We start from the raw sequence: 27,717 nt of genomic DNA on the forward strand, positions 1-27,717 counted from the left end.
TTAGGTACCTGAACCTCTAGGTGGTGCTATTGAGCTTAGTTTTAGGTAGCCCTACTTTTCTCTGCTAGTTTGGGATTCATTGGGCTTTTCAGTAAAGTGGGGATAAGTCTGATAGTACTTTGCTCAAGACCTTTAAAGGTGACAGAAATTTCTTTTCATTTAAAATTACTTCATATCTGTCTCTTTCTTCTTTAGGAAACATCCAGTAATAGTGACCCACCTTCACCTCCAGTTCTGAACAATTCACAGCCTGTGCCAAGAAGCAATCTATCGATAGTCAGTATTAATACAGTATCTCAGCCTAGGATACAGAACCCAAAGTTTCACAGAGGACCTCGTCTTCCACGAACTGTGATCTCGGTAAAAACAAACAAAATAATTAGTCTTATTGTTATTTAAACAGCTTGTGAGAAATTTGTCTGCAGTTTTGCTGTCCTATTCCCTAACTCCTAGTTTATTATATACAAACATATATGTATTATTTTTTATTTATTAATAGTGAAATGGGAGCAGCTTCTTCACTTGTAAACTGGTAGAGTTCATGATAATATTTTTTGGGAAGCATTATTTTCCTCAGAGTGGTATTTTTTGCCATTTCCTCAGTTTTTGTTCCATATAACTTGGTCCATTTAGATTTTCTGTCTAGTCAGTTTTAGCATATTATATATATTTTTTATTTCTCCCATCTTGGCTCATAATTTTTCAATTAATGACTGTACTATAATGGAAGAACTTATGATGTTTTTCAGTGTTTATTAAGGAGATTGAAATGACAATTTATTTCTACCTTGTTTTCTAATGGGTTTAAAGTAAAATAAATGGAGCAAAGCCAAGTTGAAATCTTGCCTCTGTTCGGTAAACTTATTCTCCATATATAAGCACAAAAGCCAAAAAGTTTTATTAATAATAATGTAGAATTATTAATTTTTTCTTTTGCTTTAAAAGGTTAATTTAGATTGCATTATGCTTTTTATAGAAAGTTGGAGAAAATAAAACTTAATGAAGAAAATGATGATAGTAGTATCTAGAGAGACTGAGAATATAATCAATAGAGTATTTTTATGTTTTTGGATATAACCAGTATCTGTGGAGTGGGACAAAGTAAGTCAATTAATACAATATAAACAGGAGGAACCATAGACTGTCTGCTTGAAACCCATTACTTTTATGAGTTTAAATTCGTACAGATAAAGTGACTTCTTCAAGGTCGTGAAGCTAATTGTGGTAGAGCCAAGAAAAGGATAGAGATACTTCTGTCATCAAGAGTAACAAATATACTGTCTTTGCAGCTTCCAAAGCATAAATCAGTGGTTGTAACCCTAAATGATTCCGATGATAGTGAATCTGATGGAGAGGCATCCAAGTCAACCAATAGTGTTTTTGGTGGATTGGAGTCCATGATTAAAGAAGCAAGACGAACTGCTGAGGTAAGTGCAGTAATGAAAGATGAAAAGAAGATTTATTGACAATCATTAAAATTTGTTTGTTTTTCCTGGAAATTAGACCTTAGAGGTTTAGATTTTTAATATATCGAATTATGGAAATATAAATAAGAATTATGGAAATTATAAATAATACAAATAAGTATTTGTATTATTAGGAGTTTATATAATGAAGTGTGTATAAATTTAGATAGGTTTAACTATTAAAAAACTCCTTTTATTTTTGTTTCCAGTTGACTGTCCCTTTCTTCAAAATAGTAAAATTGTGTGGATAATTGTCCTCTGTACTAAGGAAATTTATTGTTTTGGAATTTTGTTATATTACCAGAAAATAGTGTTTTTATCAAAGTGTATCACCTAAATACAACTTTTATCCCTATTCCTAATTGCAACAGTTGCTTAGATATGAAATAGTTGAATTATTTTCAAACCATAAGTCTTGACTACTTACTGGGATTGTACAATTAATTTGGTGGTTAATGGCCAGCATTGTGTTTTTTTAAACGGAATAGAAAATAATGATGAAGATATTTATTTCTAAATATATAAATGTGCACTGGATAATGTAAAATATAGATCTTAGTGTGGGATTATAAAAGCTTTTGATCTGGTTAACTTCAAATGTTTTCTAGCAAGCTTCAAAACCGAAAGTACCTCCAAAATCTGAAAAAGAAAATGATCCCATGCGAACACCTGAAGCTTTGCCTGAAGAAAAGAAGATTGAATATAGATTGTTAAAGGAAGAGATTGCCAAGTAAGTGGCATTTTATGTAATTAGCTTTAAAGGTGTGTACTATTTTCCGTGCTTAATCTGTATGCGGTTTATTGGCATTGGGAAATGAAGATGATGATTTTTATCCAAGATGAAGAGTTAATGTTTTTAGAACTTGCACAGGAGGGGGAGCCAGATGATCATCTATAAGCTTGAAGGCAGTGATGCACCGAGGTATAAACAGCTTAGAAAAAGATAAAAGCTGTTACAAAGGAGAACTACACTATCAGCTCTGAATGCCAACTTGGGTCATGCATATTGGTCATCATTGTTATTAGTCAATATGTTAGTCACTTAGTTAATATTTTTACTTTATTTTATGAAATAGAATACATCTTAAAAAATAATTTCAGCTTATTTTTTGGTGTAATTTATTAATCTTTATTGATTGTTTTAGTCGTGAGAAACAGCGTTTGATTAAATCAGATCAGCTGAAGACAAGTTCATCATCCCCAGCAAACTCTGATGTAGAAATTGATGGGATTGGCAGGATAGCAATGGTTACTAAGCAGGTTACAGATGCAGAAGCAAAACTTAAAAAACATAGGTGAGTCTCATTATCTGATTAAATACTGCATGTATCTAAGTGTTCCTATATTAGAGGGATATATTTTTGTGGTGTATGTCCGTAATAAGTATACTGTGTGATTACTAATTCTTTCATACTTGATAGACCTAGAGAAGGCTGTCATTTTGTTGAATTATACATTTACGTGAAGTAATAGTATTAATGTTTAAATAAAAATACCAAGACTTCAAAAGAAAGTTTTCCCCTTCAGATTTATGTATGGCTTTAAAACCTCTGGCATGTTTTTTAAAGACCTTTATTGGAAGCATATTTTTATTGTTAAAATTGGTAGACTTGATTGTTGGAAATAGTCATTACTTAGTCTGTTAAGTAAGACACATGGTCAAATATTGTGTTATTGCAAAAACTATGATATGCAGTAACATTAAGATGTACCCCGATGTTAGAGATCTGAAAAATGTTACTCATAGATGAAATATTGTGGTGACCATAAATCTCCAAAATTATCAACGAGAAATGATACGGTGTATGTTTTAAAAGAAATTAAAATAAATTCATTTAGATTCCATTTCTTTAATAACTTTTATAACAAATGAAAAGATTTTTAAAAATTCTTTGTCTTTCTATTCCCCATTCTCTTTATCACATATTCTCTGTTTTTATGATTCATTCTAGATGTCATGTGTTGTGACTGTTTGAAATATGGTATCTTTCTGGGAAAGATGCTTCATTTTTTTTTTTTTTATCATAATGTTCAGTAGTTGAAAAGATGAAAATCTGTAAATTTGTCTTTTTGTCCTGATTTTTACTTCTCAGTTCCAGTTTTTACATCTGTCTATTGTTTAAAAATTAGACTTCTTTTTCTCTCCTTTGCTTTGCTTTAGATAAAATGAGTTAGAGGTTTGTAAATTAATTAAATGTGCTCGATTATGTTTATTAGATGTTTATTTGTGTGTTTATTATTAGGAGCGTTGTAAATGAAACTAAACATAGTGATTTTCTGTCTTAAGTCTTCATTTTTCTTTTTTTATTTAAGGTTTTTTTTCTTTATGTTTTTAATTTTTTGTGGGGGGGTGTTGGGTCTTCGTTGCTGCATGCGGGCTTTCTTTAGTTGCGGTGAGCGGGGCTTCTCTTCATTGTGGCATGTGGGCTTCAGTAGTTGTGGCGTGTGGGCTTCAGTAGTTGCGGCGCACGGGCTTCAGTAGTTGTGGCTCATGGGCTCTATGGCGCAGGCTCAGTAGTTGTGGTGCACGGGCTTGGTTGCTCCACGGCCTTTGGGATCTTCCTGGACCAGAGCTTGAACTTGTGACCCCTGCATTGGCGGGCGGATTCTTAACCACTGCGCCACCAGGGAAGCCCTCTTAAGTCCTCATTTTTCAGGAGTTATTTAGGGCTACATTGAAGGTTACTATTAATAGCTTTTCAACTGTAATTGACATTACTCAGATGCATGTTTTGTTTTGTTTTTTTAAAGATCAGACCCAGGGAATTCTCTGGTGGTCCAGTGGTTAGGACTCTGCACTTTCATTGCTGAGGGCCTGGGTTCAGTATCTGGTCGGGGAACTAAGATCCCGCAAGCCGCGTGGTGCTGCCAAAAAAAAAAAAACTGCCAACCCATATTTGCTTTCATAAAATTTAACAGTGTCTATCTGAATACTTATTTTATTCTTAAAAATATTAACCTCTGTGTATCATAAACATATTTTTAAAAATGAGCTATTACTTCGTAAGTTTTTTATTCTGATGGTGTCAGTCCACTAGTTTAGAAAAACGTTCATAAGACTTTGGTTATTTCCCAATTAGGATTCTCTTGATGAAAGATGAATCTGTTTTAAAGAATCTAGTACAGCAAGAAGCTAAGAAGAAAGAATCTGTTCGAAATGCTGAAACAAAAATTACAAAACTTACAGAGCAGCTTCAGGCAACAGAGAAAATTCTCAGTGTCAACAGAATGTTTTTGAAGAAACTTCAGGAACAAGTAATGTTCTTTTCTTAAATTCAAATATTGTAGTCCCATGTTTACTACACATTTTTATGGGCCAAATTTTTAATAAAACCATAAACCAAAGCCATCAAAATGTGTAACCTATACATTGTTCTCCACTGAGATGTAATATTAGCATATTTTTAATTTTCATTTGAATACCCTAAAGAAATTATGTTTAAGAATGTATTTCCTCTCCTAAGATTTACATATTCAGAATTACCCTATATTTCAGATTCACAGAGTTCAACAACGTGTTACAGTTAAGAAAGCTTTGACTCTGAAGTATGGAGAAGAACTTGCTCGTGCAAAAGCAGTGGCTAGTAAAGAAATAGGAAAACGTAAACTGGAACAAGATCACCTTGGAGTAAGTTGTTTGTAGAAATATTTAATGTTTCAAAAGGAGAAGGTTTTAATTATTCTTTTGAGGGTAAGAAATGCATAAAAAGTTCAAGCTTTTCCCTGCAGATTTGAAGAGAATAAGATTAAAGGTTTTTTTTTGTTTTGTTTCGTTTTTTTTTTTTTGCGATATGCGGGCCTCTCACTGTTGTGGCCTCTCCCGTTGTGGAGCACAGGCTCTGGACACGCAGGCCCAGCGGCCCTGGCCCACAGGCCCAGCCGCTCTGCGGCACGTGGGATCTTCCTGGACCGGGGCACGAACCCGTGTCCACTGCATCGGCAGGCGGACTCTCAACCACTGCGCCACCGGGGAAGCCCAAGATTAAAGTTTTGTTTTTAAATGGCACCCACATATTTGGAAACTTTTTTTTTTTGTTTATTTTGACTTGTTTTGTTTGTTTTTTGTACCTCATAGATTAACTAGCAAATCTGTTGGAGGCTTTTGTAAAACTGTTTTAGTCTCATTATTGACTTAGTTTTATAATGTTGGCATTGTATTGTAGGGATAGCACAATTATCTTACCAAAATTGTTTATAAAGTCATAACAGTATAAAATATTGATATCATTTTCCCCCCAGCCTAACAAAATGATGAGACTGGACAATTCTCCAATATCAAGTCCAAGAAAGCATTCAGCAGAGCTAATTGCTATGGAAAAAAGACGATTGCAAAAGCTAGAATATGAATATGCCCTGAAAATTCAGAAACTAAAAGAAGCCAGGGCCCTTAAAGCAAAGGAACAGCAAAATATTGGTCCACTTGTGGAAGAGGAACCTGAATTTTCTTTGCCTCAACCCTCACTTCACGATCTGACTCAAGATAAATTAAGTCTGGACACTGAGGAAAATGATGTTGATGATGAGATTTTGTCTGGGTCAAACAGAGAAAGAAGAAGATCCTTCTTAGAATCCAATTCTTTTACTAAACCTAACCTTAAGCACACTGATACACCTAACAAAGAATGTATAAACAAACCTACTAAGAATACAGTAGAAAAACCAGAACTTTTTCTAGGGTTAAAAATTGGTGAATTGCAGAAATTATATTCAAAAGCTGATAGCTTAAAACAACTGATTTTAAAAACTACCGCAGGCATTACAGACAAGGTTTTGCATGGTCAGGTAACTGAACATTTCATATTCTTTATAAAATCTAGAATTCACCCTAGCCTTTATTACCTTATGAAATTTCTCTTTTCTTTTGCAGGAGATTTCTGTGGATGTGGATTTCGTGACAGGACAGAGTAAAACAACAGAAGTGAAGCCATATCCGTTTAGACCCTACCATAGTCCCCTTCTAGTTTTTAAGTCTTACAGGTATAGAAGAAAGATTCAGTAAACTTGAGGTTCAGGATTGCTCCTTGTTCTTAATGATATCTTAATCTGGAATGTGTGATGACAATGAAAAAAAATTGAATCATGGCTGCTTAGAAATGAACTTGTCCTTTTAGGGAATATAAAAATTTAAGTGCCTTGTTGTCAAACTTGAACCAAATAGGAATTAAGATTTAACTCACACTTGGGTTTACTAATTCTTATCAAATCCTAATTTCTGGCTACTGGTGAAATTGTGGAGAATTCTGAATTACTATATCTATTAAGGATTTTAGGAAAAATAACTGTAGTCTTACGAGAATTTAAAATTTTTGCTTTTTAATTTTATTGTTATTCTAAGGAATGCATTGGCTAGCTTTCATAAAATTGATTTGACACTTTCCAATGATTAACTTTGGGAGGTTGTCTCTTTTTTTTTTAAAGACTCCTTAGAAGCTGTGAGACTATTAAATTGGTATGATTTAATCATAAAATCGTACAACACCTACCAGGTAGTATAGACTTTTTCTCTAGTTTTTTGGTTGGCTGGTAATGTGTGGAAGAAATACCAGTGTTATACAGCACTTTATTATGTGGTAGGAAAACACTACGTTTAGAATACAGGATATTGTTGTTCTTTGTTTTCTATTTCAGATATTTTATGTCTGGGTATAAAAGTAGTTTGTCCCTATGACTTGATATTCTGGTTGTTTTCTAGAGTTAATTTTGGCATTAAGTAATTAGATAAATAGTAAGCTCAAAGTATAGAAACTTTAATTGAGAAAGAAAAAATGAAAAAATTTCTGAGGAATGTTTATGGAGCATCGTAATGTGCCTCTCTACCTCTCTTCTTAGATTTAGTCCATACTATCGAACCAAGGAAAAACTTCCCCTAAGCTCAATATCATATAGTAATATGATCGAACCAGATCAGTGTTTCTGCCGTTTTGATTTAACAGGAACATGTAACGATGATGATTGTCAGTGGTGAGTAGTTTTTATTTGTTAACATTTTATAATTTAAAAGGCAGTCTTGGTTATGTAGCTTTGATATATACATGATTATCTTTTCTGTGTTTTTATTTTATTTTAGGCAGCATACACAAGACTATACGCTTAGCCGAAAACAGCTATTCCAGGACATTCTGTCATATAATCTGTCTTTGATTGGTTGTTCAGAGACAAGCACTGATGAAGAAATTGCTGCTGCAGCAGGTTTTAAAGACCTCTTGTTTCCCAAGTGAAAATTGAATTTAGGCAATTTAAAAGTTTTATATTCAGTTGTTGACATCTTTAAATAGCCATAATAATTCAATACATTCATCTGTGACACTTTATCTAGATCTGCTCTGTCCAGTACAGTAGTCACTAGCCATGTGTTGCTATTTAAATCTAAGTTAATTAAAATAAAAATTTGGCTTCCTCAGTCACTCTAGCCACATTTCAGGTGCTCAGTAGGCACTATTGAGCTCAGTATTGGTAAGTGCTTACCGGTAACACAGTGCAGGTGTAAGACATTTCCATTATTGCAGACAGTTCTTTTGATGGAGCTCATCTAAATATTTCACTTTATTTAGAAGAATATGTTAACATAGTATAGAAATATTACCAATGATTTAAAAATAGACCCTATTTAATTTTCAAAAATAGAGGGGGATTAGAAGTTGAGGTGACTATAGTTTCAGATTCTACAATGAAATAAAAAAGGACTTTATACACTTTGACACTGTAGAAAGCATAGATTACTGCCAGACATTGTGAATAAATGTTGTTAAGGTTTTCCCCAGATTGAGTGCCAAATATTAAACCTTAAACTACAAGTCTTTTCGAAGTAGGGGAATTAGTGTTTGTTAAATTCAGTATTATCACAACTCAGAGTGATTGTAACATCACTGAATCTATTTAGTCATTCCTAATTAGGGACTTTAATTTTCACTTGCTTAGGTTGTTTTAGGAAATACTTTTTTTCAGTCCACATTGGGGTGCATGATATGGTAGGATTTGCTGTAGTAGTTAAGATAATGTAGACCCTGCCCTTTAGAAGGCCATAGGTATTTTTGACTAGTACCTTTAATTTTTAAACTATTCTTTACTTCATAACTCTTTAATTAGCCTCATCTCTGTAATCCATATTTTTTATACTTTTTATGAAGATAGCATTGCTCTAATTTCAGAAAAATATGTTGAGAAACTTTTTGGAGTAAACAAAGATCGAATGTCAATGGACCAGATGGCTGTTCTCCTTGTGAGCAATGTCAATGAAAGTAAAGGCCATAGTGAGTATATGTATCTTTCTCTCACACAAAAGGACCTTGGAGTTTATGAGAACAATTTTTTTGGCATTATGTAGAAATATATATATACCATGTCTGAGTAACATGATAGAATAAATTCAGCTCTTTTTGAGTACTATTTGGGTATCCTTCAAAACAATAAAAGACTAGTTCTGTTAACCAGCAGTCTTCTGTCTACTTTAGCACCTCCATTTACAACCTACAAAGATAAAAGAAAGTGGAAGCCAAAGTTTTGGAGAAAACCTATTTCAGAGAATAATTTCAGTAGTGATGAGGAACAGTCTACAGGACCTATTAAGTATGGTAAGAAGTAATTTAAGATCCAGAATCATTAAATTGTCGTGTTACACTTTGCTAACACTTTGCTAATCTTTTGGTGTAATCTACTAGCCTTTTTAAAGTTTCTGTTTTCAAAAAAGTGATGCTGCTTGGCGTTTAAGGCAATTCGTTCTTCCTTGGGCAAGACTGTGCCTTATATTGCAGGATGTTTTGTTTTCATGACCCCTGCCCAGTAAATGCATGGATCACCCTTTAGTAAATGTGACAGCTTTAAATATTACTTGAGTGGGGAGAGGGGAGCAGTGCTGCTCCCATTTGAGAACTACTGCCTGGCCTGTGTCCTTCTTGAGAGCAGGAGTTCTGTTTTGTTTTATCTTTGAGTCTTTGTTTTCTGACATGCAGTAGGCTCACAGAATGAATGAGTTAAATGAGTGAACAAAGAAATGTATAAATGAGTGCCTTATTGTCGAGTACATCTTACATTATATTCTCAAGTTTGCATAATTTAATTGCCTACTATTTGTGGATTAGCAAATATGCTCTCCTGTACTTATTTACATTAACACTTTTTCTCTAATTTAGATGTAGTGGAATATGGAATAAATCATTTTCATAAATTATTATAACTTTCTCTTAAAACTTAATGAATGTGAATTATCAGTTGATGTCATTTATGTCATTTACGCTTAAGAGTAGAGAGGTCATACTTCAGGTTTGCCCAGCAGAGTCCTAGTTTATACCTGTCATCCTGGTGTAATTTGTATTAACATCCCTTTTTACTCTTAGAAGTGTCCTGGTTTGGACAATAAACTATATGATTGCTCTACCTTAAAGCTATGAGCTTTAGATTTTTAGATTATTTTAAAGATAAGGCCAATCGTTTTTTCTTGGGTTTGTGGATTTAGAGAAATTGTGAAGCTAATAGTGCTTTTTCTTATAGTCTTCCAGCCAGAGAACCGAATAAATGTTCCAGCTTTGGATACAGTTGTCACTCCAGATGATGTCAGATACTTTACAAATGAGACTGATGACATTGCTAATTTAGAAGCAAGTGTGCTTGAAAATCCTTCTCATGTACAACTTTGGCTCAAGCTTGCATACAAGTACTTGAATCAAAATGAGGGGTACGTCCCCTTCTATCTTTGTGTAAACTGGTGCACATTTATATTTTTATGTTTGAAGTTTATTTCATCTCTGGTAATCAGGTTTCCTTGCTGCTATCAATGGAGTCTTTGTTTTTTTGACACAGCCAAAAGCACTTAATTGTTTTAAAGCTATTAGAAAAAGTTTAAGATTAGATCTTGAGTTATGTGCATGGCTTAGTGTATGGGTAATAAATTAGCTACAGTTTTTAACTTAAGTAGGCTCTTACTTCAAAGTAGTGTCAGTTAAAACAGTAAATTCTGAGTGGTCCAAGAATTAATCATTGGAGTTTTTAATACGTCAGGTAGTCATGGTCTCAATAAAATTGTGATAAAGTCACAGTGGAACAGGTTAAATTTTATGTTAATTTTAATTTGGAGATTTAAAGCTTGTCTAAGAACCTCTAAATTCTGGTGAATTGACTTTTTTCTGTGTGTGGTGTTATATTATGTGTATTCAAATAAGATAAATAGTAATTTATCTCAAAAATGACAGCTCCTATTAAATAATTGTGTTTTTTGACTCCTACTTGTTGATAGGATTGCCAGGAATAATCTCTTATTACCAGGAGTAATATTTATTACTGTAATTTTAGAATTACAATAGTAAGGTGTTTTTGTTTTTTTTTTTAAACAGGCTGCTCTGTCTTAAAACTTGGTATAAAAACTTTTTTAAGGTAGCACTGCAGAATGCTAATACATCACACATACCTGAATATGGTGCTTATTTAACTTACCTTGTGTGTCATTTTCATGTTGATAGAATAAGTTACAATGTTTTCTTTTCTGACTCATTTACTGAGTGAAGGCCAAAAAACTGTACATTATTTTATGAATAGGATCATGAGAGACAGTTTTCTCCTCCAAGAGATAGCGAGCCCTTGACTGTTGAAAAGAACTATTATATTGAAAGCTTTGATTATTTTGTGCTGGTAGTAGCTGGCCTTGAGGGAGAATTGTTTAACTTTTCCCATTCCCAGACCAGTGTAAATCATAAAAGGTATTGCTGAATATGGACATAAAGCACATTTGAAGTTGATAATCTAGTGGTTTTATAATACTGTGTTTTTATCTGGTAAATGTGCATTGAACATCCACTTAAAAGGGAATTGTTGGGTCTGTGGGAAATCGGGACCTGTTTTGGATGGATGTGATTTAAAATCTTAATCTACCTCCCTTTGTCATTGGTGATTCTAACTTCTTGGTAGGTTCTAATAGAAAATGGAATTTAAAAGTTGACTTATTAGAACTAGACTGATTTAAAAAGTATCTTCAAGTGTTAAAAAAAATGGTCCTGCTTTTTCTTTCAAACATGTAGGCTATGTTCCGAGTCCTTGGATTCTGCTTTAAATGTTCTGGCTCGAGCTTTGGAAAACAACAAAGACAATCCAGAAATTTGGTGTCATTACCTCAGATTGTTCTCAAAAAGAGGAACCAAGGAGGAGGTGCAGGAAATGTGTGAAACAGCTGTTGAATATGCTCCTGATTATCAAAGTTTTTGGACTGTGAGTAGAAAAGATAAAGTTGTGTGTGTGTTTGTTATCAATAATTCTTTAGGTCATCTTAAATATTGATGTGTAGGTTAATAGATCATATGTTTTGTCTGCATATAGATATAATAATAACCTTACTTTCACTGTCCAGTAACCTCAAAACCACTTCTCTGGGTCAGGATTAACTTAGACTAAACAAGACAGTATTTAGTGAAGAGGTGATTTTTGTTGTTGTTTACTTTATTGGTAATGAGGAAACAAACAGTTTAAAACATTTTACACTAACCTATTCTTAAGCAGTTTTGGTTTGGGCAAAGTTAAATGAATTTTTTGCTAAGCACCTGAAAATAATTTAATAATATTCTTTTTATGCTTATATAACATTTTCATGAAAGCCAGGAAATAATTTGGTCTTTTTATTATATGCCCTTGTTACTTATGGAAAAAACTTTATCTGTAAATCATACTAATATCGAACCTTGCTAAGTTTAAAAGATTTGGTGAAAAAGTGGGTTTTTCCTCATTCTCTGAGAAAATGGGGTGTTTTTTACCCAGGCTTAAACTTAAAATTATGATTAATTCACTTATAAAATAAATATTCATTAATATGTGAACTTTTACCAGCTGAACTCAGGAATTATTAGATTCAGATAAACTTTCATATAAACTGTTACTATCAGATCTGTCATTTACTTGCTAACTGAAATTCAGAACAGACAGATTTGGATAACATGGTATCCCTTAATGAAAGAACTTGCCACTTTGTTACTCTCCTAACTCACTGAATAGATTTAGACAATGAAAAATGCTTGGATTTTAACCTGCAGCCTTGTACCAAAGTTAATGCTATTGATCACCACAAATTATAGGGTGTAATGTTTTTCCTTAAGTTGTTTGGTCTTTAAAGGACCTCTTAATTTCTTTAAAAGATTAAATCTTTTAATTATTTTGTCACATATTTCTTATATGAATGCTATTCTCAAAATTTTTATACAGTCACACACCTGAGCAATTCAGATTGTATGTGATCATAAACGTGAGCTTTTGAAGATCCATCATGGTCTTGTTGCCATTTATTGATTCAAGGAAAGGAGACGTGAAATTGCTTTAGTGATAATTCTGAGAGTGTATCTGTATTGTTTTAGTTTTCATCTGATTCCACTTTCCGACTTGTGGTAGAAGGGGAAATCTAGGTTATAGTACTGTACAATGGGTTTATACATATTTGTAATTATCCTTTTTATAGAAATTGAATTTTTAATATGTGATAGTTTCTTAATGAAATGTGAAAAATCTGTAGTTTTAGATATTCTTATGAAGCAGGAGTAATCATATGAAATCCATTTGGGCAGTTTCTGCACCTAGAAAGCACCTTTGAAGAAAAGGATTACGTATGTGAGAGAATGGTGGAGTTCCTGATGGGAGCAGCCAAGCGGGAAACATCAGATATTCTGTCCTTTCAGCTTTTAGAGGCTCTTTTGTTTAGAGTTCAGCTACACATATTTACTGGAAGATGCCAAAGTGCACTTGCAGTTTTACAGGTAAACATTTATTATAGCATTTAATGACATTCTGTAGAGAATTTTTTAAAGGTTTAAAACAGTACAGGTAGCATTGTTGAAAGATGAGGACACAGGCTTTAGATTTGAATCTTTGCCACTTACTGGTAAGTTGTGTGAATTTGGGTAAGTTTACAGCTGTTTCCTCCTTTGCTTATTTAGTAGGGATAATACCTTATTTAGAGTGTTTATGAGGTTTAAATGAAAATAATATTTGCTGAGTACCCACCAGAATAAACTTCAATATTCAAACCATAAGGGGAAAAAATTAGTCCGTAGTGAAAATCTTCTATATGGGTGTGGTGAGGTTTTTTGTTTATTTTTACTCTTTTCTCTTTATCTTATTAGATTTTGAATATCAAGGTACTTAAAATATACAAATAAATTTAACCTTTTCATTAATTATGTCATAAACCGTAGCATAGTAAAAATTACATTAATCTGGTATTGATATCTCTAAAGAGTTTCTCCATTCAAAAAATTGGTATCAGAATTTTGACCTAGGTATTTAAGAACCATGCCAAAGAAATAAAACACTTTTAATCTTCTTTGCCTTCACAGTTGAATCTTATTAGGAATATTTTTAAAAACACCTTCAGATTATTTTTCCATTTTACCTAGAACGCATTGAAATTGGCTAATGATGGAATAGTAGCTGAATACCTTAAAACAAGTGATCGGTGTTTGGCATGGCTGGCCTACATACATCTTATTGAATTCAACGTTCTCCCTTCAAAATTTTATGATCCGTCTAATGCCAATCCTTCAAGAATTGTTAATATAGAACCATTTCTAATGCCGTGGCAAGCAGTTCAAGATGTAAAGACTAATCCTGACATGTTGTTAGCAGTATTTGAAGGTAAGTATAAATGTTTATAAATTATTTAGAACATCAACTTATCGCTTATTATGATTCTTCAAAATTAAATGAAACAAATTTATGTATTGCAAGTTTTACACTTTATTATATAAATGCTTAAAAAATTAAGGATTGAATCAGATAAGATGGGCATTGGCATCTATGAAAGTTACGTTTTTCTGATTATGGCAAAGGATATCAGCTAAATATGTACATAATATAGCATATTTACATAGGTTTAATGAGTTGATTGAATCATAGAACCAGGTAAATTTTTGTAAAGCAATCTATCAAGGTGAAAGTTAAAAGATAATATCTTATTTTTTCAAGTATTAATATTTTTTCCATCAATCAGTGAGTTTGATTCCTCTGTACTAACCAAAGTATCTGCTTTGGAACATATATAAGATATAAAGCCTGTTCCCTTCTAATAAGAAGTATATAGCCTAGTCAGAAGATAAAATCTATACATCTGACATAATTATTAAACATATGAGGCCACATAACTGTCTATTAGTATATAGTCTAAATTCTGTGCTTAGAGAAGAGACTGGGATCTGTGATTTAGAGAATTACATGGTACAGGCCATAAACCTGAAGGGAAGAGATTATTGCAGGTTGGCATGATCAAGTATGTCTTCACAGACGAATTAGGACTTGGAGCTGGACTTTGAAGCTTGCCTATAATGTGACTGACATGGTGGGCCTCCTCCTCAAAGATGGGACTCTTGTCTTATTTTTATATTTCTCAAGGGCCTATAATGTCTGGCAGTGTACTGAGCACTTAGTAAATGTTCATTGAATAAACTAGGGAAGAAAGGAAGTAAAAGGACATTCCTATTAGGGGAGCTAAGTAAACAAAAAACAACAAGTAGATAGGAATTGGTGCAATGGATTTAAAGGGAGATTAGAAGAAGGGAGAGTCCTTATCAAAGTGAGACTTTTTGTGCTGGAGAACAGTAGGAATTAAGCTTGATAAGTGGAAATGATACCAGATTTTCAAGAACTTTTAAGTATGGTAGGCTTGATGGCAATAGAAATTCTTTAAGAAAGAAAGAATATGCTGGAGAGAAATGATACCAAAGGTAGGAAAACCAACCAGAAGCTGACAGCCATAACTGAGGCATTAAAAAAAGTAACCTGGGAAAGAGAGAGTATTTATTGGAGACATTTTAAGTTACCATATAGAGATTAGGGACAGATTAAATGTCAGGGAAGAAGAGAAAAAATAGTCAAAGATGATTTCAGGGTTTTGAGACCAGGAAAAGGAAAGGGTACTAATAGAAAACTGGTGAATTGGGAAGACTGATTTTGGTAGTAGGAGTGGTATTTATGAATGATAATTGGTCACCCAAGTGGAAATGCTTGTTGGCAGAAGGAAATAAGGAAGTGCACCTTAAATGGACAATGATGGATAGAGAAATGGATTTGAAAGTTATCAACATAGAAATTATTGTATTATATAGTGCTTTACAGTTTTTAATGTGCACTCCCAGTAAGTTATTCACCAGCTGAAGCTATGAGATACTTTCTTTGAGGAAATGGAGATTTTAAAGTATAGCTGTAAGGGGTAAAAGGGAGAATTGAGTCAGTGAATGAGACCAAGAGAAAATATAAACAATCTCTTGGAAGCAGAGGCAAGAAGAAATTAAAAAGAAGAACATTATCAAATGCTAATCAGATAAAATGAATGTAGAGATAGATTTGTTTAGATAGGATCCTTCTACGTGAACTTCAAAAGTGCTGTTTCAGAATGGCATTCATTTTTAAACTCAGCAGTTCTGGGAAGTCATACCACCTTGGGCAAGGAGGAAATGGTGACAGTTGGGCAAAGTGAAACAGTGGAGGACTTTTCTCTAAGAAGTAGCAAGATCGAATAAAGGACTCTTTACAAAGGGAAAAGTGTTTTGAAGGAGTAAGGAAAAGATCAAGTTTAGGGGGAGACGTTTAAATGGCTGTAGATCAGCAGAGCAAGGCCTCTTGAAGTGGGTCAGAGAAAGATGAAAAGATAATTCATTCTTTAATTTCTTTGACATAATTTTTCAGGAATTTAGTATAAATGCAAAGACGCAAGAGCTCATATTGGGTGTTTTATTCTTAACAGGAAAGTGAGGGTGAAAGATTCAATTTTAGGAGTTTGGAGATATCTGAAATACCTCCTTTGGATGAAAACCAGGAGTTTAGTAAAGGTGAATAAGATGTAGTCAAACAAAAGAATAGGCTACCTTAGAGTTTAAATAACACAGTCACATAATTCATTTTATGTTTGATTCATGTTATTGTGTTTTTGGATAGATGCGGTGAAAGCTTGCACAGATGAGAGCCTTACTGTTGAGGAAAGAGTAGAGGCTTGTGTTCCACTTTACACAAACATGATTGTTCTGCACCAGCTTCTTGAGAGGTAAAACTTAATTGACGAGCAGTTAACCTCATATTAAAAATTGATTTTTTCATGTGTTTAAATGTGTGTTTTTCTTGTGAAGGTATGAGGCTGCAGTGAAGCTTTGTAAATATTTATTGGAATCATGTCCCATGAACTGTCAGTTGTTGGAATCCCTTGTTGCTTTATATTTGGAAACAAATCAGCACGACAAAGCTAGGGCAGTGTGGCTTACTGCATTTGAAAAAAATCTTCAGAATGCAGAGGTTTTTTATCATACGTGCAAATTCTTCATCTCACAGGTAAAAAAAAAAAAGACTCAATTCTTTTTTTTTCATAATTCTTAAATATGATATTTTTATGTTTCACGTTTATTCATCCTTTAAGATGTTTCAGGCGTCAGCCTCTCCAGGATGCTTTTACTGATCCTTTTGCCCTTTGCAATACTGTTAGGTATTCCTTCTCTTTCTGCCATAATACCTCATGCATAGTTCTACCATTGCACTTAATTACATTACATTGTAATTTTGCTTATAGCTACTTTGTATACTACTCTAAGAACTCCCAGAGGGCAGGGACCATGTCTTATTCTGATTTAGAGCTCCCCTACTCCCAACACCTAGCACAGTGCCAAACATGTAAATAGAGCTTAATGGCTAATTGGTGAAATTGGTGAGTGAAACTTGAGCTTGTGGTATATTGGGTGTTAAACTGTTTAATGTTTAGTTCAATTTGGAGATCAGAATACAAAAGTCATCTCTACTTCCACCTACTCAAAAAACCTAATCTAGTCAGTGGTTGGGGGGGCGGGGGAGGGCTTTTCCTCCCTTGAAAGATTTTAATTAAACATTGTAAGCCTAATGTGTATCCCTCCTCTTTCTTTTAAAAATAGAATCGAGGAGATAATCTTCTTCCATTTTTGCGGAAATTTATCGCATCCTTCTTTAAACCTGGGTTTGAGAAGTATAGTAACTTGGATCTGTTTCGGTAAGTTTGTAGAACTCTTGATTTGTAGAGGAATGAGAAATAGTGTAGCTCAGTGGAAAGATTACCAATTTCTTGGTGGATTGATTATATTTTAGACTGATTTTTTTTTTAAGACACTTGAATACCCTCTTACAGAATTGTTATAAGGGCAATAGAATTTAATAAAAATAGACACGAGATGTAAAATGTTTTGCATTCTTTGGATTAAGAACACTAAATTTATGTTAACACCATGGTGATTCATGCTTCTTTTAATTACTGTCATTGTTAATTTTAGCAATTAATACTGTAGCAACAAATTATCCTGAGACAATCTCAGTGATGTTCGAAAAAATGAGTTTTAATTTATTGCATTGGTGATTTTAAAGTGAATGTAAATAATATGCCTTTTTAAAAAGAAATTCTAAAGAGAACTGCTTTAACTTCTGAAAGTTGTTGAGTAAGAAACTTTGGAGAATTCTTTTCTCAACCATCACTTTCTCAGTAGCTTATATAGAGTTCTGTATTTACTACCTTTATTTGCTTCCCTGTGAGTTCTTGTTCAGATCCTAAAGAGTGGGGTTTTTTGGGAGGCTTTTAATGTTCTCTTTCCTTCTTCCTCATCTCTCTGTAGGGATCAGCGAACTTTTTTCCTTAAGGGCCAGATAGTAAATATTTTAGGCTTGCAAGCCATATGGCCTGTCACTACTAGTCAACCTTGCTTTTGTAGCAAGAAAGCAGCCATAGACAGTATATAAATGAATAGGCATGGCTGTGTTCCAATAAAAGTTTATTTATGAAGGTAGGTGTAGTTTGCTGATCCTAAGTAAAACAGCATCAAAAGGAAGATATTTGTCATGACATACTTTTTTATTGTATGTTAGGAAGAACTGAGAGAAGATAGGTCTAAGCTGGATATCACCTAAAAAAATATTCTTGTGGAAAATACTAAGTGAAGATAGTCTTAGATTTATATATGCAAGTCTAATGTTTGCATATATTTTTCTTTTCTTAGGTGCTCCCTCCCTGTACCCACCCACAGTATAGCAGTGTTATATAAAAAAATATTTTCAAAAATAACCCACATTTTGTTAAGTCAGTGGTCTATCCACCCTAGAATATTTTGTGAACATGGCAGTTTTATTTGAGATACGGCAAAAAGTTTGGGGTCACCATTCTTTACCAAACTTGAGTCTTTACATCTGTCTTCTTACAGTAGGTAGCCAGTTTATTGACATAGTGATTTTAGTACTCTTCCTGAAAGTCTTTCTGCTTTGCTACATATAGATTAACATCTTATAATTAATTACAAAAGAATAATTTGAAATGCAAATTAATAGAGAAAAATTAAACTGTAGTATGAGAAATTTAGAGATTGTTTAGCTTCCCCATGCTGACTTTCTCCCTGTTTAAATTAGATTGCTTTAACATCTCAGACTTAAGCACAGGATAAATTCAAGGCTGAACCAGACTTTTAAAGACTTGCTGGTTCTGATCTTCCCTTCAGCATGGAGGTAATTGCTTTAGCTTTGAAGAAGATGCTGCCAGTTTGTGCCATGGTCAAAGATCTTCAGATCTTCTTGATGTCAGCTTAATGAAGCAGAATAAATAAGTGACAATAAAAATGTGAAAGTGGGCTACCTCCAAATAATCTTCTCATTATTTACTAAGTCATCTTGCTTTATTATTTTTTGTGTGTAAAGTTATAATTCATAATTCACCAAGAATTATGAGGAAAAGGTATCCTGTGCTTAGTTTATTTAGACAATTTGAAGTCCTTATTTTGGGTAGATGTGGTGAAAGCTTGCACAGATGAGAGCCTACCTATTTTTTAGATATTTATACAAAAGTCAAATATTAAGAGAATGGCAGTAAGTGAGAGAGTTTTCAGCATTGCCACACTTACTTGGTATTGATAGAAATTTTTAAAATTTATAAAAGAGCCGAAGCTTATTAATAGGAGAAGTCAGTGCTCTTCATAAGTTCAAAATACTTTTTTATTTCATGAGTAGAAATTGTAAAGCAAAGTACGTAGAACTGTAATATTTATTTAGAATTAGAGTCTGTCATTTCTCTTTCTATATAACATTTAGTATAAATTTTATACTGGAAAATTTTATGTGTAAAATTTAGTATAAGGACAGACAGAAAGATTGAGGTGGAGTAATTTTCGTGTGTTTCAAATCAATTTGAAGACTAGTAGATAACCATAAAAGTTAACTTGGGGATTTCATTCATCTTACTGAAGTTGGCATAGGGATAGTCTTACATAGATTAGATTTAAAGTTATCTCTTCTTACTTATTGCAGTTTTCAGTTGAGAAAAGTCAGTATTCTTAGAAGTTAAGTGATTAACTCATGGTAATACAGCTAGTTAACGGCCAAGTCAGGATGATAATCTGCCTTCTAGAAGTACCATTTCTTCCCTTTCTTACGGCCCCCAGCACACAACCTCCCCCACCCCAGCCGCCATACAGCCTCTCTAATCCATTAAAACTTAGTTTCTTGAAATAATTGCTAAATTCACTGTGAACAGTTAATACTAGGTTGTCATTGTTGAAATCAACGTATTGCCTTTAAAAACATTGTTCCTGAAGATGCTGGTAATGTTATACACACAGATTCAAATATATTGGGGGGAAACCTGAATTACCAAAGTAAAATAGATTTTTTTACTGATTGGCTTCTTAGAGCCTTTAATATCCTAATATGTTTTGTGGCTTTTTAAGAGGGGGCTTTAATTTGCGGTATTTCTCAATCTTATTTGATCATAGACTTCTTTTTGACAAGTGCCTTATGGGCCAATATGTTACAGAATACGCTTTTATATCATGTCTAAAATTAAATGTAGAGTGGTATTTGTGTGTATGTGAGAGAGAAATTGTTTTCAGATATCAAGTTTTATAACTCAAAAGATTTTTTTTTTTCAAGAAAGTACAGATTTTGTGGGAAAATTTTAGATACTTGGTAGTCTCATTTGTTCTTCTCTGTTTTTAATTAGGTTTCATTAGATGATTATGGTGGTTTGTTTAATTTGGGCTATAAAATTTTTAAAAATCATAGAAAAAGAATTATTCAAGTATGTATAAGATAATAAATATATGATGCTAGAGATGTGACCAAAGGGGTATGGTATACACATGAAAATAAAGTCTCATTACTGTATAAACAAGGAAGTTTTAGTTGAAACAGGATTTTTTTTTAAAAAAAGCAATAGTAATCCATGTGTACATAGGCATAATTTCAAACATGATATTTTTCCTCAGGTATCTCTTAAATATCCCAGGACCACTTGATATTCCAGCCCGTTTATGTAAAGGAAATTTTGATGATGAAATGTTTAACCACCAAGTTCCTTATTTGTGGCTGATATACTGGTGAGACATTATCTACTGTGGAGAGAAATGTTGCATACTAGGCTTGCATCTGTTATTTATTACTGAATTACACTGTGTTAAAATTAACCTGTTGCTAAAGTCATTGAAGCAAAATTTAAGGGATGCTAAGGTTTATACGTTGTTAAAGAAAAGATCAAAAGAAGGATTCTATTGTAATAATATCTGTAATGTTTATACTTTGTCATTCCTTTACCTGATCGAATTGAGCTGTAGACATACAATGTTTTCCTTCATTTTTTAAACAGCCTTTGTCATCCTCTTCAATCAAGTATTAAAGAGACAGTGGAGGCATATGAGGCAGCATTAGGGGTGGCCATGAAGTCTGATATAGTGCAGAAGATTTGGCTGGAGTAAGTTTAATTCCTCTTAATAAGAGTGGGATTTTTTTTTTTTTTTTTTTTTTTTTTTTTTTGCGGTACGCGGGCCTCTCACTGTTGTGGCTTCTCCTGTTGCGGAGCACAGGCTCCAGACGCGCAGGCTCAGCGGCCATGGCTCACCGGCCCAGCCACTCCGCAGCATGTGGGATCTTCCCAGACCAGGGCACGAACTTGTGTCCCCTGCATCAGCAGGCGGACTCCCAACCACTGCGCCACCAGGGAAGCCCAAGAATGGGATTTGAAATAAGGGGATATGGTTGGGGAAGGGTTGATGAGCTTTCTTGTTAGAGAATTACTGGCTTAATTATTCTAAATTATGATGTTTTTCTTTTGGCAGTTATCTTGTCTTTGCCAATAATAGAGCTGCTGGATCCAGAAACAAAGTCCAGGAATTCAGATTTTTTACTGATTTAGTGAATAGATGTTTGGTTACAGTCCCTGCCCGATACCCCATTCCTTTTAGCAGTGCTGATTACTGGTCCAACTATGAATTTCATAATAGGGTAAGCATTTAAAACTTATTTTCTTTAGATATTTATACAAAAGTAGGGGACTTAAATGATAGCAAAACTCCTGTTTAATATCGAGAGATTTTCCTAGGACCACTTTACTAGCATTTACTGTTGTTCTTGACCATGTTTTTTATTTATCTCTTCAAAATCTAGGCACAGAGCCCTTTAAATTTCAGTTAAGATAAAATGTGCATATTGATTATCTTCTATTTAAGAAAATTTAGCATTGAAGCAAAAGTGAAGAGATGTTAAGGTTTAATACGTATTAAAGAAGAGATCAAAAGAAGTAATTGTAATAATGTCAGTAATGTTTTGCTTGAGTAATTGGAAATTTTACTGAATGAAAAATTCTATAACTTCAAAATAAGTAAGAATGTGCTTACATGTTGTAGCTGCTCTTTTTATCAGTATTTTGTCAAGCAGATAGAGCTATACATAGGACATAAGAAAGCTGAAATCAGATGCTGTTTGGAATTTTAAGAGTAGAGTCTGGATATTGATATATTTATAAGGTCATCTTCTTATAGGCAGTGAAGCAAAGGGTTTTTTAAAAATTGGTTTATTTTCAGAGACCCCTTTTATTCAGTGCGTGTAAGCTAAAAGCTACTAAAGCTCAGTGTAGACTAAAACATCTCTGTGTTTTATTTATTTATTTTTTTGGTGGGGTGGTTTTGTTGTTACCGGGATAACCAATTATTATGCTTTGTACTTCTATGCCATTCTTTATCCCAGGATCTCAAACCACTTTATGGACATTAAGTCATTTACACACGGGCATTCCATGAGCAAGATGTGGCAGGTATTATTAGCCCTATGACTTGCCCAGCTATACAGCAAGTAAAGGTAGACTCAGGAATGAAAACCCGGACTCCTGGCTTCTTGTCAGTGTTCTCAGTCCATGGCTCTCATCACTAGACCATATTTCCTAATTCATATTTGGAAAGTCACTAATATAATTAATGGTAGGAACTGTAACTCACAGCATCATACATTGTTATAATTTATACATTCATGTCTTAAAGACCATTTTGGTTTTCTCATTAAAACACATAGGTAACTGGATTTCACATTTTGTTGTATTCCTTTCCCCACCTCCCCAACCTTCACAGGTTATTTTCTTTTATTTGAGCTGTATTCCAAAGATCCAGCATTCCAAAACCTTGGAACGGTTTTGCTCAATTATGCCAACTAATTCTGGACTTGCACTGAGGTAAGAAAAAATAAAATTCTTAGCTCAATTGTATAGGCTCTTCATATAAAATTATTCTTGAAAACTTGCTAATAGTCTGCTCTTTGGCTATTGCCTCATTTCCACTTTAATTTCAAAGTTGTTAAGCAATATGTAACTCTTCGTGTAAAAGTCAATGTGGAGATCTAGTCACTTCAGAAAACTGCAGATTATAAAAGGGGGCATATAATTCAAGTAAAGTTCACCTGTGTCTCCTAAGCACATACCATCTGTCCATAGTACATGCATTATAAGCACAAAGCATGTTTTATGCAGCAAAGGAGTATTACTTAAGAGGTTTTTAAGCGTTAAAGAGATAAGCTGCGCGCGGGCTTTCCCTAGTTGCGGCGAGCGGGGGGCTACTCTTAATTTCGGTGCGCGGGCTTCTCATTGCGGTGACTTCTCTTGTTGCGGAGTACAGGCTCTAGGCGCGTGGGCTTCAGTAGTTGCGGCACGCGGGCTCAGTAGTTGTGGCTTGCGGGCTCTTGAGTGCAGGCTCAACAGTTGTGGCGCATGGGCTCAGTTGCTCCGCCGCATGTGGGATCTTCCCGGACCAGGGCTCGAACCCGTGTCCCCTACATTGGCAGGTGGATTCTTAACCACTGTGCCACCAGGGAAGTCTCGACTTATTTTTTTTAATTAATTTATTTCATTTTTTATTTATTCTTGGCTGCATTGGGTCGTCATTGCTGTGCGTGGGGTTTCTCTAGTTGCGGTGATCGGGGGCTACTCTTCCTTGTGGTGTGCGGGCTTCTCATTGCAGTGGCTTCTCTTGTTGCAGAGCGTGGGCTCTAGGCGCGCAGGCTTCAGTAGTTGTGGCATGTGGGCTCAGTAGTTGTGCCTCGCGGGCTCTAGAGTGCAGGCTCAGTAGCTGTGCGCACGGGCTTAGTTGCTCTGTGGCATGTAGGATCTTCCCGGACCAGGGCTCGAACCCGTTTCCCCTGCATTGGCAGGCGCGCCACCAGGGAAGTCCTACTATGACTTCTTTTCATATACGTCAGTCATTCTCAAATATTAGCATGTATCAGAATCTCCTGGGATGGTTATTTAAAATGCAGATTCCTGAGCTAGAGCCCTCAAACCACATTTGAGAAACACTTATCCAGGGATTTCATACATTCAATTACAAGATTTTTTTAGAGCATTTCTTTGTAGTTTTTCTGCTCTGATAGAGTAAAACCCATTTCAACCCTCAGGAATTGTGCTTTTTGACTCAAAAAGGTACACTGCATACTAAAGCTTTGGCTTCTACTTGTGCTGTCATTTCCACTGCATCAGTTGTGTCTTATGTTTCTAAGCTTGTTTTGTGGATTATAAGGTGCCTAAAATAGTTATCAAATATCCCTTTGTGTTCTAGAGCATTTACATTCCACTTAGCATGTATGTAGGAAAATGATATAAGAGATTGAAAAAAATTCAAAGGCTTAAGACTGTGATAAGAGTAACAAAATAACGCCATAGCGTTTTATAATAAAGATTCTTAGTAATAAGCATGCTAATCTGCCAAAGTTAATTATAGAAATTTGTATTATAAAACATCACCTTTGATAAAACATGTGAAATAGAAAATGTGCTGATGTTTTGAGTAGTTTCTATAATGATAGGCATTTTGGAATATAGGTAGTTTAATTGTTGGTTTTGTTGGTAAAGTTCTACTTTTGATACTTCTTATTTTCTTTTTTTTTTTTTTTTTTTGCGGTACGCGGGCCTCTCACTGTTGTGGCCTCTCCCGTTGCGGAGCACAGGCTCCGGACGCGCAGGCTCAGCGGCCATGGCTCACGGGCCCAGCCGCTCCGCGGCATGTGGGATCTTCCCGGACCGGGGCACGAACCCGTGTCCCCTGCATTGGCAGGCGGACTCTCAACCACTGCGCCACCAGGGAAGCCCAGATACTTCTTATTTTCTTAAGGTCATCCTTGTCCTTTTTTTTTCAGAATAGAGAACTTAATAATTAGTCACTGTACTTATTACATTTTAGCTCAAGAAACATTCACAATTAAGTATACTGTGTTTAATAAAGAAAGAAAAATACCAAGAAATTGCTCTAATATATCAATTCATTATTTTAGAAAATTTACAGGGAGGGAGAATGTGGAGTGTAATTTGGAGAGAATGCTTTAGTATCCTATAGGAATACATCAGCCTTATTTTAGTTTGTTGAAGATGGTATGGGTTTTGACTAGACCTTTTGCTAGTTTGCATGTTTCTTTCCCAGGGTAAGTTTTGTAAGAGGCATTCTACAAATACTTGCTGAATAGCCTTGATAGAATTTAACTGACCAAAAATTATGCTTCATCAAACATTCTGCTCATAGAGCTCATTTGGAGTTCCCTGTACTTGCAATGCTTTTGTTCATTTTCCTGAATGTACTTTACAGGCTACTTCAACATGAATGGGAAGAAAGCAATGTTCAGATTCTGAAACTTCAAGCCAAGATGTTTACATATAATATCCCAACATGCCTGGCCACCTGGAAAATGTAATGCAACAATCATGTACATGTTTTTATAGCTATTGCTTTTATTTATAAGGTTTGCTCCAGACAGGTAAATCTGAAATGACATCTATTTTTTCCCCCCCGGAGAGATCTCTCTTCTAATTTAGATTTGTTTTTGGCACTTGCTGAGGTTTTATACCAAGAGTGAAGGCGTGCTCATTAACAATTGCCTCTAGAAGCAAAATGGATAGTTTTAATTTTCCTTGAAGGAGAACATATAGATAACAATACTGTTACCAAACAAACAGATCTGCTATACACATATTAAGACTATCTCTTTTGAAATGCGGGGTTTCCCCCTATTATAATCTGATGTCTTCTTTCTTTTAAAGGTGTTAGTGCCAAGTATTTTTTTTTACTAGTAATTATGAGTATTTTTCATGAACGTTATTTATGTTCAAAACACTGGTCTGCTTTATTATTGTAAAGTTGATAAAAATTGTTGAATTTTTCTTTTCACTATAGGTTACCCTCCTTGGAAATTTAGCCTGTTACTTTCAGGAAGTTTTGTACTCAGATTCCCACAGTCAGTATTCTGCCAGTGGTAGTATCTCATTTTGTTCAAAGATATATAAATTTTTCTTTTCCCTTTTCTATATTCCTTTTTTTTTTCTTAGAGCCATTGCTGCTGAGATTGTTCTAAAGGGACAAAGAGAGGTAAGCCGTGATTGACTATCAGATGGGTTGCTTTTTTTTTTTTTAAATAGCTATTCTGCCCTTTTTGTTGACTTCTCAATTTAAAAGGATTAAAGCATAGAAGTTAACATCCTAAGAACTCTAAATGTTTGGAAACTCCACAATCCAGCATAACCATGTTGTCTTGAATGTTGTTATATTATGAAGTACCATTCAAATAGTTAGGATTATGAAGGTGTTTTCCACCACATTTCCTGATGGAATTGTATATATATCTATCTTATAGGTCCACCGTTTATATCAGAGAGCCTTACAGAAGTTACCTCTTTGTGCATCACTGTGGAAAGATGTAATGCTTTTTATCTTTTATTTCATCTTGAAGTTTTCCTATAAATTTTCTGCATGTGCCATATCCATTGATGTGGTAATGCTCAAAATCTAGCTAAGTCTTACTTCTATGCTTCCCTGTCTTTTACAGCAACTCTTGTTTGAAGCGTCAGAAGGAGGTAAAACTGATAACCTGAGAAAACTAGTTTCCAAGTGCCAAGAGATTGGAGTCAGCCTAAATGAGCTCTTAAATTTAAACAGTTACAAAACAGAAAGCAAGAATCACTGAACACTGGGTGCAGTCAGTTCTAAGTCCTTATAATAATTGCCAAAAATTATTTGAATGATCCTTCAAGATTAGGCTGATCCCTGGCTAAGGTCTGTGTAAGGCAGACAAGCATTACTGATCATATCAAGTCCCCTACAATATCCTATCCTCAAAACCGGAAGCAATGAACATGACCCTCTTCGCTTGGATAAATGAACTTCCTGTTTGGCCTGCTTCTAGGCCCTGCCAGATTCTCATAACATCATGTACGTAAGTATAGTTCCTCAAAGTGACTGACATTTATTTTCATTTTGCTTTGTTTTTGTTTTTATTTTTTACTTTTCCCCCTTCCTTTATGTTGTGCTATTCCTGATTCACTTGACACTCTCTGATGCCTGAGAGATTCTTGTTTGGGATTTAATTTCCAGGGCTGTGTTTACAGTAAAAAGCCGGCAGTCCCTTTTAGTTTTTCCTCTTTAAACCTTTTGAGATTCTTCATTTCAGGATTTAAAACTTAAGCAGTCCATCTTAAGGAAAGTGTAACTGCCATGGCCACAAGTCTGCTAGTTGCACTTGAATGCTCTAACAGGGTTGTTTATTGCCCTTTCTACGTTCTGGACTCCTTGCCGAGACTGTTTAACTTGAAGATTAAAGAAACTATTGCAAATGCCAGTGCATCAGAACCTAAGAGTGGTCAAATATTATGTGCAATTTTTTTTGTAAAGAAATTTTAATTTATAATAAAGTTTAACAGTTTAAAGAACAGTTAATATTTGAACTGCTTTGTATTGCAATACTACTTTGTAGTATTAAAATTGTTTATAAAAATATTTTTAATATAAGTTAACTTTTTGAAAAATGTTGCTGTCTTTATTCACTTTTCACATTCCGGTGGGAAAGGGTTAAAGTAGGAGATATGGATATTCACTATAACTATATCAGTACTTCTTATTTTGAACTGCTTTCCCATAAAAACATTCCAGTGTCTTTTTAAATTCACGAGAAGATGGGTCCTGTTCTATTTTGAGGACAGTGAAGAGATAGGCTTGCACTATCATTCAAT

General features: G+C 34.3%; 1 protein-coding gene across 3 annotated transcripts in view; it reads left to right on the forward strand.

Annotated features, from left to right (window-relative positions):
* Positions 1-27,496, forward strand: part of ZFC3H1 (zinc finger C3H1-type containing) — a 50,225-nt gene extending 22,729 nt beyond the window's left edge. For 2 of the 3 annotated variants that reach the window (XM_032644661.1, XM_032644662.1), the window contains exons 9-35: positions 196-360; positions 1,290-1,427; positions 2,075-2,196; positions 2,612-2,761; positions 4,547-4,721; positions 4,963-5,094; positions 5,706-6,248; positions 6,334-6,443; positions 7,296-7,427; positions 7,534-7,655; positions 8,615-8,716; positions 8,918-9,037; positions 9,954-10,137; positions 11,474-11,660; positions 13,001-13,189; positions 13,829-14,066; positions 16,362-16,467; positions 16,550-16,748; positions 17,339-17,433; positions 20,678-20,788; positions 21,055-21,159; positions 21,524-21,689; positions 22,808-22,908; positions 25,304-25,405; positions 26,041-26,080; positions 26,346-26,408; positions 26,538-27,496. In XM_032644661.1, the coding sequence (XP_032500552.1) occupies positions 196-360; positions 1,290-1,427; positions 2,075-2,196; positions 2,612-2,761; positions 4,547-4,721; positions 4,963-5,094; positions 5,706-6,248; positions 6,334-6,443; positions 7,296-7,427; positions 7,534-7,655; positions 8,615-8,716; positions 8,918-9,037; positions 9,954-10,137; positions 11,474-11,660; positions 13,001-13,189; positions 13,829-14,066; positions 16,362-16,467; positions 16,550-16,748; positions 17,339-17,433; positions 20,678-20,788; positions 21,055-21,159; positions 21,524-21,689; positions 22,808-22,908; positions 25,304-25,405; positions 26,041-26,080; positions 26,346-26,408; positions 26,538-26,675 (4,035 nt within the window). In that variant the 3' untranslated portion in view covers positions 26,676-27,496. Of the gene's footprint in view, positions 1-195; positions 361-1,289; positions 1,428-2,074; positions 2,197-2,611; positions 2,762-4,546; positions 4,722-4,962; positions 5,095-5,705; positions 6,249-6,333; positions 6,444-7,295; positions 7,428-7,533; positions 7,656-8,614; positions 8,717-8,917; positions 9,038-9,953; positions 10,138-11,473; positions 11,661-13,000; positions 13,190-13,828; positions 14,067-16,361; positions 16,468-16,549; positions 16,749-17,338; positions 17,434-19,203; positions 19,410-20,677; positions 20,789-21,054; positions 21,160-21,523; positions 21,690-22,807; positions 22,909-25,303; positions 25,406-26,040; positions 26,081-26,345; positions 26,409-26,537 lie in introns of those variants that run through there. The other variant, XM_032644663.1, reaches the window with a different exon arrangement.
* Positions 27,497-27,717: the final 221 nt, after the last annotated feature.

Source organism: Phocoena sinus, chromosome 10, assembly GCF_008692025.1.
Source record: "Phocoena sinus isolate mPhoSin1 chromosome 10, mPhoSin1.pri, whole genome shotgun sequence".
NCBI classification, from domain to species: Eukaryota; Metazoa; Chordata; class Mammalia; order Artiodactyla; family Phocoenidae; genus Phocoena; species Phocoena sinus.